The following is a 14,552-nucleotide window of genomic DNA, read 5'->3' on the forward strand; positions in this document are numbered from 1 at the left end:
TTCTTCAACATGGATTTCAGAAGTCCCGTCTTTGGTTATATTATGGTCTTCAATGAAATGTTTCTCAATCGTTTGATTTTCGACATCCTTTGGTTTGAACATTTCTAAATAATTTGACCAAAAAGAGCAGGCGACCTACCGTTACGAAATTTTTCACTATTCTAACTCGATAAACAAATAGCTATCAAGAAAGAAAATCGAGGAGCGTCCAAAATAAGTTGATATAATTTTTTTAAGACATATTGTAGACACCATTTATTTGAGATGTTTTAGATAAAACATTACGAAAAAACCTTTTCAAACACGTAACATGAATAATACCAAATCAGACAAACTGATTAAATCGATAAAAATATTATAATTGTACATTTAAATCCAATTTGAAAATGAATCATTTCCACCGGTTCCTCTTGGTTATCGTTGAAACATGAAACGTTTCGGTGAAAACTGTGGATTCTGTTTAATTTTAAACAATTAGAGATGAACTAATGATATTGAAACTTAATAGACAACCCAAGGAATGTAATTGCTGCATCAAACCAAACAAATGCAGAGAAACTTGGCAGTGTAGGAGGCAACTACATTAACAGGGTCCAAAATATGTAGGGGTACAAATTAGGATGGTTACCCTATCTGTATAACCTAAAATATTGACATTTTCGAAATAAAATAATCATAGCATAGACATAGATATAGTGATTTGGGATGCGGATGATATGATTATAGAAAACTTTTCTTAACCAGAAGGAACTATCTTGGCCTCCAAAAGGGCATCGTTCATTTATTCGTCAAACCCGCTTAAAAATACCTCATAGTTTATACAGAAATTGTTCGAAATAGCTCCAAGCTACCATTTCTATCATCTACTCGTCAAGCCCGTTTCAAAAATTCCCAAATTTTTAGGGTTATCGAGATTATTGTTCAATCGGAAGTCTCCATCCTGGATTTCAAAAAGGTACCAAATATCCATTTTCATCATATACTTGTCAAGTCCGTTTCGGAAATACCAATATTGTTGGGGCTATCGATAATGTCGCTCAACCAATGAATTTTAGTAAGAATGTAAATCGAACTTTTTTTTGCGATCTAAATCCCAAAAAAACGAACACTTTTTTACGAACTAATTCAATTTACGAACCATTGGCTTGGTTCGTAAATGGAGGTTCCAGTATACACATTTGATGAAGAAAAATATGGGAATTTAACTAGATACTTATTCTACCCATTAGTATTCACCAAAAGTTGAAACTCTTTCTCTCACAACTCTCTGTCTCAGTCTTTTTAACAGCAGACTTCGCTTTTGGATCCCAGTCATCGCCTTCGTAATGTTTTTTTCTATGAATGTTAGCGCAAGTGTAACAACTGATTCCAAAACCGATTTTACCATGTTCAGAAACCGATAAAGAAAATTCGTTCAGGTCATAGTGACAACTGCAATAGCTGAATCCAGTACCTCAAAATCAACAGTATGTACAAACAACAAGAAACAAGGCAGCATCAGTGGTGCGAAATTTCACATTTAGTAGTTTTTTTTTTTGATAAATTTGCTGAAATAATATTCAGTTTTAACGCTTCCCTCATTCATTCACTTCCAAACCAACTGAAATTTTATGAAGAATCGAATGGTTGAGTGCAGAGTAAATATAAATTCATTCATCAACCAAAGCATTTATTTTTTATTATGTGGACAGTTTGAAGGCAAAAGTTTTTTTACACTTTCGAGCATAACTGAACTGCGAGCTAGCATAGAAACAAGATTCAGTTTGCTCCTGAAACCGAAAATATGCGAACATGAATGCGTTGTTCCGAAAAATCGAAGGACAAGGGAAAAAAAACAAACATTCGATTCATTGCGGCGGGCATGAATTGAATTTTGTTTCTCTTTCAAGCTCACGCAGCGATGTCAATTTTTCTAAGCTCTGATTCTGGGCAGCATTAACGATGCTGGCATTAACGTGCGTCAAGGGAGCATGAACGATGGCGATATGGACTGTATGGCAACGTCGCAAAAAAGGATTCCAATTGCAATAGCAAGTTGGATGTAAGCCATTCTGAAGGCCAGCCACAAATATTACTTTATTAATTTTTATTTTTTCCATCTATTACATGTTTATAATGCTGACGACTCTGTTAAGCCAACGTATTGAATCGTGTCAAATAAACAATTTTCATAATAAAAAAGTTTAATTGAAACGGTTGCATCCGTATAATTTCTTTAATCGATATTGAAATAAGAAGTCATATATGGTAGGGCCCGTCAGTACTTCAAACCCTGGGGCCCGGCGCGGCTGTCGACGGCCCTGTACATCACACACTTCTATGTGAAAGTATTTAAACACAGAGCAGCATAAAAGATTTTAAAACATGGTAAAATTGGTTTCTCAACAGCTCTCTCTCTCGAACTGGTGATTATGAAACCATTTCAGGGTTTCATAAAAGCAGTACCTAATCCACGATTAACAGGGCTTCACACCTAGATGCTGAACAGCGACTAACATGCCGAGTATAGCATCCTACATAACAAGAAACTCAAACTGATATTATTTACACCAACCTATTCCCCGTTTTTAATATATCAATCGAAAAAATGTAAATGCGAGATATGCTTGTCATAGCGGAGTGCCAGGTACTTATTTTCACATCAGGAATAGCACAGGGAAGCTACTTGGGACCGTTGATGTTTCTGATTTTCTTCAATGACGTGTATTTATTGCTGAAAATTCCTCGTTGATCCTGCACAGACGATCCTAAATCGTCTCATCCCCTCACTGCAGGATTGGTGATTTTTTCAACAACAGCATGAAACCTTCGTGTGTTAATCCGAAAAAGTGCTTGATGATTGAATTCTAATGAAAGATTTTCTGGCAGAGCTCTCCCTGCCAGATCTTCAGAATTTTACTGAAACTCTACCTGTTAAACACCACAACTTTTAAACTGCCGAAAATCTGCGAAGGCACAGTCGATTGAGAGTTAACGGGGGAAAGCAGTCCCCTTTCGACTGTCCTGGGTTTTAATCCGTCTGATATGGTCACCCTAGTTTAAAAATCGTTCAATAATTGAGCAAAACACGGTGTTTCATTGGCGATTTGCGGCAAAACCTAAATTAGTCATGCGACACCTATGATTCAGCTCATGAACTGACATTCATGGACTTTTTTTCACCCGCAAGTGAGTCGTAACTTACAACAAAAACTTCATTTTCTTCTCGGAAAAAGCTTACCACTGCTAAAATATGAATGAAACGAGTAAGAAATTTAGTTTTATTTGCAGTTATTCTGAAATTACAGCAATTTTGCTCATACATTTCTTCGAAATGTAATCGGGGTATTATTGTGGTTATAAAAAATCGTTCCATAAATAAAGTTCCAACTCGAAACCGAGACCCAATCAGTGCCAATGTCAAACTCCTTCATATTTTGGAATACGTAGGAGATTCAGTGAAGACTATCAGAGAGAAGGATCGGCTGTGTATGATACAAAGCTGACACTTTCCTTATAGCCGGATATATTCTTTCCTCGCGTGATCTGGAGGGTTTCATGAGCTTACATGATCTCATGAAGGTTTAGCTTAATTTAGGAGGAACGGGAAATGATGTTGCGGCGGCTACGGTGCTCAACAAATTACATTTCGGAACAGCACACATATAGCTCTACGAATAATATTAGAAACCACTATGTTTTATACCCTTTTCGTAAGATGTTTACTCATAATCTTATAAAATGATAGTTTTCCTTCATTTTTATAAACAATTATCAATAAATTGATCGGTGATTTGATGTTTAAAAGTTATTTTTTTACCAATGTTTACAGAAAATGTATGCACTATGACAGAACAGAATCAAATCAGCAATACTTTGCTTCCAGTGCTATTTGTGAGCGGTTTCAACGTAGAATCGCCAATAAGAAACAATAAAACCTGATTTAATCCAACTAGCGGTGCAATTGTGCCTTTCTCATTTCTCTAAACTATGGCACGGAGGCTTTTTATGTTCAACATAATTGTGGAAATGTCCATTACATTCTTAGTACACTTTGCACTTATACACAATGGCATGCCAGCCACGAACTTGATGAGCTACTTGTCGACGGTGAAACACTTGAAACAAAAAAATATCATACTCCATTAGCCTAATCAGCATTAGATCAATGTTATCTGCTTGCTAACTCATTTTGTCATGCGGGGGTGGGTATGTGAGGAGGGCGAAAGTCCCATGAACGAACGACTCCCCAGCTTAAATTAGTATGCTTTGTGATACAGTGGTGGTTTGAAGATGATGGGGTTGAAAGGGAGGGGTATGAGGGCTGGATAGGGTGGTGGTCTAAGGGGTGATTTAAAGAGATTTTTAAAGGAACAGTAGAGGGGGGGGGGGGGTGTAACCCCTCTCCGTAAACCATCAACTACGCCCCTGTTAAAATCCAGAAACCTTATGCGAGTCGAAAAAAAAATGGCCGGGATTAGGTTGACGTTTTTCAGAGTGATTGCATAACCTTTCTATATGAGAAAGGCAAAAATGTGCCAAAATCCAAAAAAGTGAACCGTCGTCAAATTTTTTTTCCAGTTTGCATCAAATCTCGACATTTCATGCACCTTGAACACATTTAGCATCAAAAATAAAAATTCTATTTTTAATTTTTCCTATAGTTTATATGAGAAATTTCTGTGTGGCCGCACTCTGAAACCCGTAATTCCGGAACCAGAATTCCGATCGATCCAAAATTCAATAGCAGCCGATGAAAAGGTTGCACCTTTCATTTGAGACTAAGTTTGGGCAAATCGGTCCAGCCATCTCTGAGAAAAATGAGTGACATTATTTGACACATACGCACATACATACACACACACATACACACACATACATACACACATACAGACTTTTTCCGATCTCGACGAACTGAGTCAAATGGGATATGACACTCGGCCCTCCGGGCCGGGATTAGGTTGACGTTTTTCAGAGTGTTGCATAACCTTTCTATATGAGTAAGGCAAAAAAAGGAGCGCAGCAAGCAGGGATGCCATTATGCCAGATTTATCTGGCACACCCAGAGTTTTTGCAGCTTCCAGACAAAAAGACAAACCTCTCATTCTGCCAGATTTTTAAATTAAAGAAGTGTTTGCACACACATTTTGGAAATTTGGGGCATATTTTCCCAAATTTGTCAAAAATCGATAAATTTTGATGACTTTGAGATCGCTGTTAAGTGACAGATTTTGCGATACATTTTTAGTTGATCTGCCAGATATTCTTTGAAAAATAGTGGCAACCCTGGCAGCAAGTGAGTTCTTGTCGGTCGGTCTCACGAGCACTGATGCAGTTTCTTGGTTGAAAACAATTCAATTTACTTTTGCCGTCTTTGATTATTATTTTCCACCAGCTAGTGATGTAGTATTTGTGTCATGTGACGTGTACGTACATAAGCCGTAGAAAAGTTTAGAGTGTCGGTCGAGCTGGGGCTGATCAAGTAACGTAATGCAACACAGCTTGTTTTGCTATCCAGCTTTTTACGTGCCATAATGGCGGTCTAAATTGTTTAGTTCCTAATACGTGTGATTGCCCCTTTTTGACAATAATCGTTTACGCCAGCTTGACAGCAACGCCCAGTTGAGGATGTTGGGAGTTCATTGAATAAACATCCAACGCATTGCACTAACGTAGGATGACTTTCCCTCACTGGGCGGATGACGTAAACGATTATTGTCAAAAAGGGCAATTAAACGTATTGCGAACTAAACAATTTAGACCGCCATTATGGCTGGATAGTGGCCGATTTTGTCACGTTATCACAGACTTACAGATGTAACACTGGAACCCAATTATGTGCCAGCTGCAACGATCAATTTAAAATTATACTTTTAGTTGGGGTAGTCGTCGCGTGCGTGAGAATGGCGCCATTGAAACATACGCTATTCTATAGCGGAACAGACCACTAGTGAAAAATTATTCCCTAGCGTAAAAGATTTTCCCATTAGTAAATTAATATTTCGGATTGTGCGTAAAAGGTGGAGCTAGTTGACTGATAAAATAAAATGGGAACAACATTTTTAGCGGAATTTCCTTATAGCGTTGTGTTTATTACCCTGTGACGTTATGTTGGACGTTGAGCTATGGTTTTTTTATAAGTATTTCTGATGGGATGATTATGTAAATCATTTTTCAACGCCTGACCACGGAAAGGAGTTAGTAAAACACCATGCGTTTTCTATGTTTCGTTATTTATTTATCGTTCCACTTTTTGAGCGTCTTTATCGGCTTCTTGTATAGGCAGGTATAAATAGGAAATAACAATCCGAAGAGCTTTAACACTGGGCACATCAAACACTAATTCCATGGTTTAACATTTAAAATAATAGATTGTTTGTTAACGTAACGGTTAGTTGTCGTTGGCGTGTGGTTAGTAAACAAACGCAGTCCTCTCGGTTTTTGTTTTTGGAAGGTATAGTGGGGGGTGAACTAAAATACCCATTTCATTCTGCTGTGTGTTTGGAAGGTCCTGCGGAGAAGATTGTTTGGGTTAGTTTTTAATTGTTTGTCGTCTGTTGTGGAAAATATAGAATGCAGTGAATTGAGTAGCGGTTCGAAAAAGCAATATTTTGAAGCTTGGTTTAAAATATAAGCGTAGCAGAATTTTGAAGCTTGGTTTAAAATATAAGCGTAGCAGAACGTTTGGATGATTTTATTGAATATTGCGTACAAACGACAGCTGTGTAATGGATTTTTAAAATAGCTTTAACAGTTTCATATAACTGTTATTAAATGACATATATTTGCAGCTTATTATAACCGACTTTTGAGTATATTATGTATTATTAATCACATTACAGACGTGATTCGCTGGTTGGACAACATCCTCTGTCCAACTAACGAACTTGATTCGCTAGTTGGACCGATTGACAAAAGTCAAAAACTCTCCGAAGGAGAAGTTAGTAGTGTAAATTAATCTGTTCACATCTCTAAATATTGTCAGTTTTATTGTCAAAGTTAATAAGACATGAGATTTTGACATTCAGAATTTAATTCAACTAAAAATCGGTCCAGTTAAAAAGTGACCATCCAGCAAACCACGACTGTATTGCTAAAGTCCCTATTGATAAACAGTTGGCTGGACAGCTTGCACAAATTCCGAATGAGATATCAACTACAGTTGTGATGCAGGTTGGACCACAACCTTAATCCCACTAACGAATTGAAATCGCTAGGTGGAACGACTGACAGATGCCACAAAGGGGATGGCAGCAGTGTGAAATGCATCTGTTCACATCTCTAACTAATGTTTGATTGATCGTTTGATACAATTTGACTGTTAAAGTGTACAAGTAGCGAATTAGCAGTTCTCGAAAAACATATGATTACGGCTTAAAAGCCAACTGTCAAAATTTTCTTTGAAAGCAAATTCCGGACAAATCGTTACTCGCCAATCACAGATATTGGTAGTAAACAAAAGAAAAAAGTTTTCTCTTTCATTAACTGCTATGATCTGTATTTAGCCAGTAACGGTTTGTACGGAATTTGCTCTCAAAGAGAGCTTTGACAGTTGGCTTTTAAGCCGTAATCATATGTTTGTCGAGAGTTGTGTGTATTTTGAGTTATATTTGTTACAAACTTGGATATCCGTTTTTGAGGTCAATTTAAACTGTACTGAAGCCGTCGCCGTTGGAGCAATCAAACAAAACAAAAATACCTAAAATAAAACAACATTCAGATAGTATTTTTATTATTTATTCAAGGTGACCAAGTAACAACGAACAAAAAATATATTTCTATACAGATAAGGATTGTTCTCCTGCCCGTCTCGTTCCTGCATTTCTCTCTATTGGAGTGGTTGGTAAAATCAATGTAATGGGGGGTTATTGGGATTAAAAATCTTTTTTACACTCCAATACAACCTCAAGCTTTTAGTAGTTTTACAACGAAAAATATACCGTTAACAGTAGCCGCGCTAAATCTATCGTAAACTATAGTAACAATTAATTAAATATACACTGATGCAACTTGACTGCTGCATCCTCTGGTAAGCTAGGTACTATTTATTAACACTAACGCTGACTACCGCTGGTTTTACTACGTTTTCAGGAGAACCTAGCAATACAATAAAAACTGATTCCTGCGCTGAAGTCATCGTTCAGTAAAGTAAACAAAATAAAAGAGATGGCGTTGCAATATGCTTTGTCTGTCTATTTTGGCATAGATGTCGTATTGATTTGTTTTGTGTTCGATTCAGTTTGTCTTGGTAGCTAACTCTTAACTAATAAAAGTCTAATCATACACGAACGATTTGGGGTAAGAAAAAAGAAAATAACTCTTTAGATTAATATATTCTGCAGGTTTGTTTATAAACTAATGATAAGGAAAAAAACAGTACTTCCAAGGAAGGAGAGGGCAAATATTTGTAGCTTGTCATTGGCACATGATGCAGTCTAATAGCTAATTAATGATAGAAGTAGCAAAATAAAAATTCAGCTTGTAAGTAGGCGCTTATGTTACATAATTTACAAAATAATACGCGATAAAAATGTGACAGCTATATCCCTAACGATGAAGTTTTTTGCTGGTATTTTGAACTTATTCTCACGATTCGCGATTTGGTGAGGACGGGGGAGTTATATAGTGGTTAGGCTAGGATTGGTTCGTTGACCTAAAACTCACGCGCACTTCTGCACGGGTGCCTAGTAGGGCGGACAGTTTGCTGTAGGTTTTATAGTAAACAAAAGCATAGGCTTTGAATGGCCCCGGAATCTCGGTTGTCTGTCCTGGACCGTTCCGGAGACTGAGGTGCCCGGTCACTGCTGGAGGGGGAATCATTGAGTTGCATCGATTCCGATTCCGCAGCTAGAAGATTGACAGGTGACAGGTGGGAAATAGAGTTCATTCGGCCAGACAGTAACAGACACAGTAAGCCACGACAGGGAAACGACAATCAGTCCACAGAGAGTTCTGGTGAAGGTAGGTAATAATGAATATAGAGCGGTAGGAATTGGGAACTATTGAGAACAGATTCTAGGATACTGGTGAAGAGTGATGGTGGCTGATGGTGTACGTGCAAAATTGTGCAATGCTTGGTCAACGATAAATGACGGCTCAGCCGCTTTCTTAGGTAAGGCTCACTACAGATAGCACACGTACAAATTTCGGTCTCTAATTGGCAATAATGAGGTGGAGGAGCTTCTGATTTTTTATGCTGTGTTTTTGTTACAGGCTTATTAGAGATAAAATTTGTTATTCGTTTTTTTACTTCCTTCCACGCTGTTTATGTGTTGGCTCGCGTTGCGTCTGATCCATTAAACAATCATTTAAACGAAGTGCTAGTTTGAAACAATAAAAACGTCATTTATCGAAACTTACATCGAAGCAAGTTGCGCAAGCGTTTTATGGTTGTAAATATGATGGAGTGTTAAATGTATTTGTTTTGATTCTTTTTGCAGAAAGCTGCTGGAAGCTTATTTCGTGATCATTTGGCTGTGTTCTTTGAACAGCATGGAGCTATTTGATGGTTTACAAAACCATCAGTGCAAATAAGGTGATGATGGCGATAATAACTGCAAGTACGGTAATATAATCAAAATTACTACTAGCTAAGCCGTAGGTGCATGCTAGCACAACATGCTGTGGCTGTACAATGTTACTACCGCTACGTTTGCCGGCGTTGGTCGGCTTGGGTTTCGGCTGCTGACTACCACCCGGTCGTTCCTCTCGATCGTCAACATTCGTTCGTCTTCTTAGATTAGAATCTTTCGTCGATTGTTCATTGCTTTGTTGATCTTTGACAAGCTTGTCGAATTCTTCTAGCGATTCAACTTTTGGATCTTCATTCGTCGGATCTTCTATCGCCCGATCTTCCGCTTCTTCCGCGGGAACGCTCTGTTGCTGCTCACCGTCGTCCACATCTTCGATGAAGATTTTCGGAATCTGAATTTCGCTTCGGTACGGATACCCGGCGGCATCAATTTGTATCTCGTTGAAGAAGGTAACGCGCCGTTCCGCTGTGAACTCGCTGCCGAAATCGTTCAAGCTGACGTTTCCGGAATCAGTTGTGGTTGATTCTACCTCCGGATTCGTCAGCTGCCGATCACCGGCAGTTCCGTCGATTTCGCACCCGTCAAGCTCGAACTCATGCAAATCTTCGACGATGGTGTCTAAGTGGGTACTGTGGGCAAAGCTAGCGGTACGGTAGAAGCTGTCTACCTCGTGAAATCTAGTGTTAGCGCTAGTATTGCTATTTGTATTAGTGTTGGGAGTGTTGGTAGTAGCAGACACACCATGCTTGTCGGATGCACACAACAATGACTGTTCACTACATTCATGACCGTTACCTGTCGGTGTTGGACTTTTGATGCCGAAGATCATTGCTAGCTCCTCGGATGAGTTGTACTGCGACTCGCCATCTGACGGCGAGACTCGCGATGGAGGCGTTGCCGTGGTAACTGGAACCGAAGCAATCGCAACCACTGTCGGTTCAACCACCGGAGCCGAAGTATTGCTAGAGCTTGCGGTGGATGAACTAGACTTGCGACGATCACTGTTGGACTTAAGATAATCGCTAGAAGACAGCAGATTGCAGGACGTGTGGTCAGACGATTTAGGGAACTGTTCCGTCTCACTAGAAGACTTCGGATCGGTTGGCGTAAGCGAAGGCCCGTGAAAGTCGCTCAACTCCAGGCTGGAATCCTTACTGTACTTGCGCGTTCCGGAGCTCTCAAACTCTGTTTCCTGGCAGGGAACTGAATTGATAGTAATCTGCACCTCATTGTCGATCCCGCATTCCTTCATTATGATATCGATTTCCTCCTCGGTAGACTTCTTGTCCGAGTCGGAGTCCAGCGGGTCAATACTCTCAACTAGATTATCGTAGTCTCTTTCGATTGCCGATTTCTGTCCGTCGTTCATGTCCTCCAATTCGCTCAGCTGATCCTGGCAGCGTTTGGATAATGTTTCAAACGTCTCCTCCTCCTCCTCGGTACCTTCTGCCGGTGTCAACTCCTTAATCAAACCCGAAAGCACTGATTTTTCTGGAGCTTCCACCGATGTCTGCCTCGGCATGATAACTCTGTTGATCATCCCATGACACAACATGGCCGCATTGGAAGTATCCTCAATATCTTTAATCAACTTCTTTTCATCCAACTTCGTTTCTTGAACCACATTCCGTAGCATGTGCTGGCAATACTTTGCTGCCTCTGCCACCTCATCGATTTCCTCCTCTACCTTCACCGACGATTTCCTACTGCCTCCACCGACCGGCATCTCCACCGGAGCTACCACCTTACGCTGCGGTTTCGTTTCCGGACTGGTCCCACTCGAAACCGATTTCGTTTCCTTTCTCAGCTCGGCCAAATCCATACCCAGTTTCTCGCTGGTACTCTTCGCTTCCTGTGCGATCGCATTCAAAATGTCCTCAAACTCGGCTTTGTGCTTTGCTCCCACGATCACCGGACTAGTTTTCGCCTTAGGCGGTGGCGTGTTTGTACTACTCTCCGAAGACGTCGCTGCCGGTTTTGGTGAAGCAGCCGACTTCAACGTTGACGGTAGATTGAACACCGCTCCGCCGGTCCTCTTCGGTGAGCCACTTTTCGCTCGCTCGTCCAAATTTTTCATCGATTTCTTCACCTTCGAATCCCCATCCTTCTTTGCCGCACTCTTAACGACCTGTTCAATCTTACAGTAATCGTCAAGATTTCCACCCGAGGGTTTCGCGGCGTCCCTCTGAATCATGTTGAAGATATTGGACGCCAGCGTGTTGGACGTCAATTTCGCACTGTTGCGCTTCTTCCGGACATCCTCCAGGTAGCTGAAAGTTGGATTTTCATCGCTCACATCGGAGGCTGGTGGAGCATAACAATTGACTCGATCCACACTCTGTTGGAGATCTTTATCCCGGCGTAGCTGACGGACAGCCAGATCATCTGCCACCAAATCGGGCGATCGTTTCGGTATGAACCTTGCTTTGTTGGGCTTTTCCGGCGGCTGTGCACTCAAGTAATCGGTATTCGGTGAAGGTGGAATCGGGCCCAGCGGAATCCCGAATGGTGGTTGTACTTCGAGGGATTTTATTTTTTCATTCGCTTGTTTCAGACTACGGAAATTCAGATCGTCCAGTTCAATGTCCGGTTCTGAATTGCGTCTCTCATCTTCATCATCGTCGTAGTCGGAGGTAGGTTTCGTTTGTTTGTTGAACATATTCGGCGTGGGAACATCCCGGAGCTCGGCTCGATCCAGCAGATCTTCGTCGCTCAGATAGAGACTCTTGTAGATAGCATCCAGTTCGTTGATCGCTTCTTCCAGATTGGCAGACTTTTGCTTCTTGGATAGCTCTTCTTCGGAGCACGAGTTTCGTTTAGAAATGCTTCGTGCGGGTGGCGGAGGTGGCGATTTGGCCTGTTTTAAAATAATGGCTGCCCTAGTATCGCCTCCAGAGTTAAACTTTCTGTACGTCGAACTCGGTACGGGAGCTTGTGTTGACTGAGCGATTGTTTTCGCAACGTACTCTTCGTACTTGTTTTTCGGTGGCGATCGTGACTTTTCCTTCACTTTCGCGTCCTGCGACTGACGCAGGTAAAGCCTTCCACTGATGGTGTTGTCCTGGCTGTTTTGTTTACCATCGTCCAGCAGATTACTCAGTTCTTTCGTCAACTCATGGTTTCGTCGGTTCATTATTTCTAGAGCGCGGGAAGTAGATACAGAGCGGGAATTGGTAATCGGGATTTGTTGCCGGCGGTCAGCGATTCGGCTTTGCCGATTGACGGAGTTCTGTTCTTCTTCGATCTTACGCCAGAAAGCAGACGCTGATTGTTGGGGTGTTTTCGGTGCTGGTTCCTCTGGGTCCGCTTTTAGCGGACGAGTGCGGATGTACACAGATGAACTATAAGCCGGCTGGTTCGTTTGTTGAGGAGTTTGTACAGGTGTTTTCTGAACTTGCTGTGCTGGTTCGAACGATTCGAAGGTACGATCCTGGATTTGAATTGGTTTCCGCGATCGAGGGGTTACATCGGTGACGTAACGGTATTCTGTTGGTCGTTTCGGCTGTTGTTGGGGTTGTGCTTGAGGTTGAGGTGTAGATTGTTGATTATGGACATGATGTGAAGGGGCGTGCTGAAGTACCACGTACCCCTGACTTGGCGAAGGTGTTGATGGCTGAGGATGTCGTGAGATGTACCGTTTCTGGACCGATTCCGGCTGTACGGACGACGGCCTCGGTGAAATTGTCACGTGTGGATTTACGAAACTTGGAGTGCCCGGCGATTGAGGATGACGGGAGACGTTTGGACCCCAGAGCCGATCGTCACTGATGCACTTCCCGTTGGGTTGCCAGATGTTGCCATTGGGTGAGGTGATAATTTGTTGGTGATCGAAGGCATATGACATCGGTCTGGCGTCCTGTGGATGACCGATTGTTAACCTACGCTGCGGGTCTCGAGGTGGCACTGGTGGAGGACTCCGAATTGGTTCCCGCATGGAATTTGCCTTACTCTGGATGTAAAAACTATTTTCGTACGTAACTGATGGATTCTGGTTCTGGTAAATTTGCTGCTGCTGAGCGTACGGATTCGGAGGGTGGAACAAATGAGGCACATTTGTCAGACTAGATGAGTTTCTAAGGCTTGGATGAGTTCCCGGTAGGTAACCCCGGCGGTGAACATTATCTACGGACTGTATACTCCCGTGAAGCATACTAGGTGATATCGGTTGCGTGTGCCATCGATTAACAGGACTGCCCTCACCATCTTTGGACATTCGTTTCAAGTACCGTTCTGTCCGTGCCGTCCTAGATTTTCGGTTCGAGCTACCGCTATGATTACCTAAGCTTTCATCGCTTCTAAATCTCGACATCGATGAAGACCTGTGTGATTCCTCGTCACTAGACAGTGCATTACCATCTTTCGACTTTCCTCCATCCTTCCGCGATCTCCTATCCAACGACCCGGAACCCATTGAAACCACATACTTATCAATGGAATTTACGCTATCACTTTCCTTAAACCCATAACTATTTCCATGCTTCGGACTAACTACGATGTGATCGAAACCACCCTGTGGTTTGCTCGATCGCTTTTTGCGCTTCCCGTTCAGTGTGCCCTGCCCGACAGCCTGTGTGCGGTTCTGTTTCACCGGTAAAAATCCCGCCTTCCGATCCTCCTCGGAGCTGGACTCGTAATCCGGCTCCTTTTTCTGCTTCCGACGGAACAGATTCCCTAGTGACCATTTTTTGTCCTTGTCCTTTTTGGCCGATTTATCCATGGCCTGCTGTTTTTGCTGTTGCACGTGCAACGTTATATCCTTCGGTAGGGGCAACTGTGGCCTCCAGGGCGATGCCGTCTGTACAGTCTGCCATGAAACGAGAGAGAGAGAAAGAAAGATTGAATTAGAACGATTTAAATATATTAAAAAAGGTAATTGATTTTGGTCAGTGTTTATAAAGGGCAGCTAGCTAAGAGTGAAGCCTCATTAACCTATTAGGTTCTTTACGGACACAGTTAACCTCACTTTTCTTGACAGTTCACTTATATTGTTTACATTGACTTAGAAAAATTTTGTGGACGACTAGATTCGCTCGAAGCTAT

General features: G+C 41.5%; 1 protein-coding gene across 1 annotated transcript in view; it reads right to left on the reverse strand.

The window, feature by feature from the left end:
• Window positions 1–14,552, reverse strand: part of LOC131688210 (uncharacterized) — a 301,333-nt gene that overhangs the window by 273,032 nt on the left and 13,749 nt on the right. Inside the window, exon 3 of the mRNA XM_058972383.1 lies at window positions 10,308–14,316. Within this exon, the coding sequence (XP_058828366.1) occupies window positions 10,308–14,316 (4,009 nt within the window). The remainder of the gene's footprint in view (window positions 1–10,307; window positions 14,317–14,552) is intronic.

The sequence above is a fragment of the Topomyia yanbarensis genome, chromosome 3 (assembly GCF_030247195.1).
Source record: "Topomyia yanbarensis strain Yona2022 chromosome 3, ASM3024719v1, whole genome shotgun sequence".
Classification (NCBI taxonomy): Eukaryota; Metazoa; Arthropoda; class Insecta; order Diptera; family Culicidae; genus Topomyia; species Topomyia yanbarensis.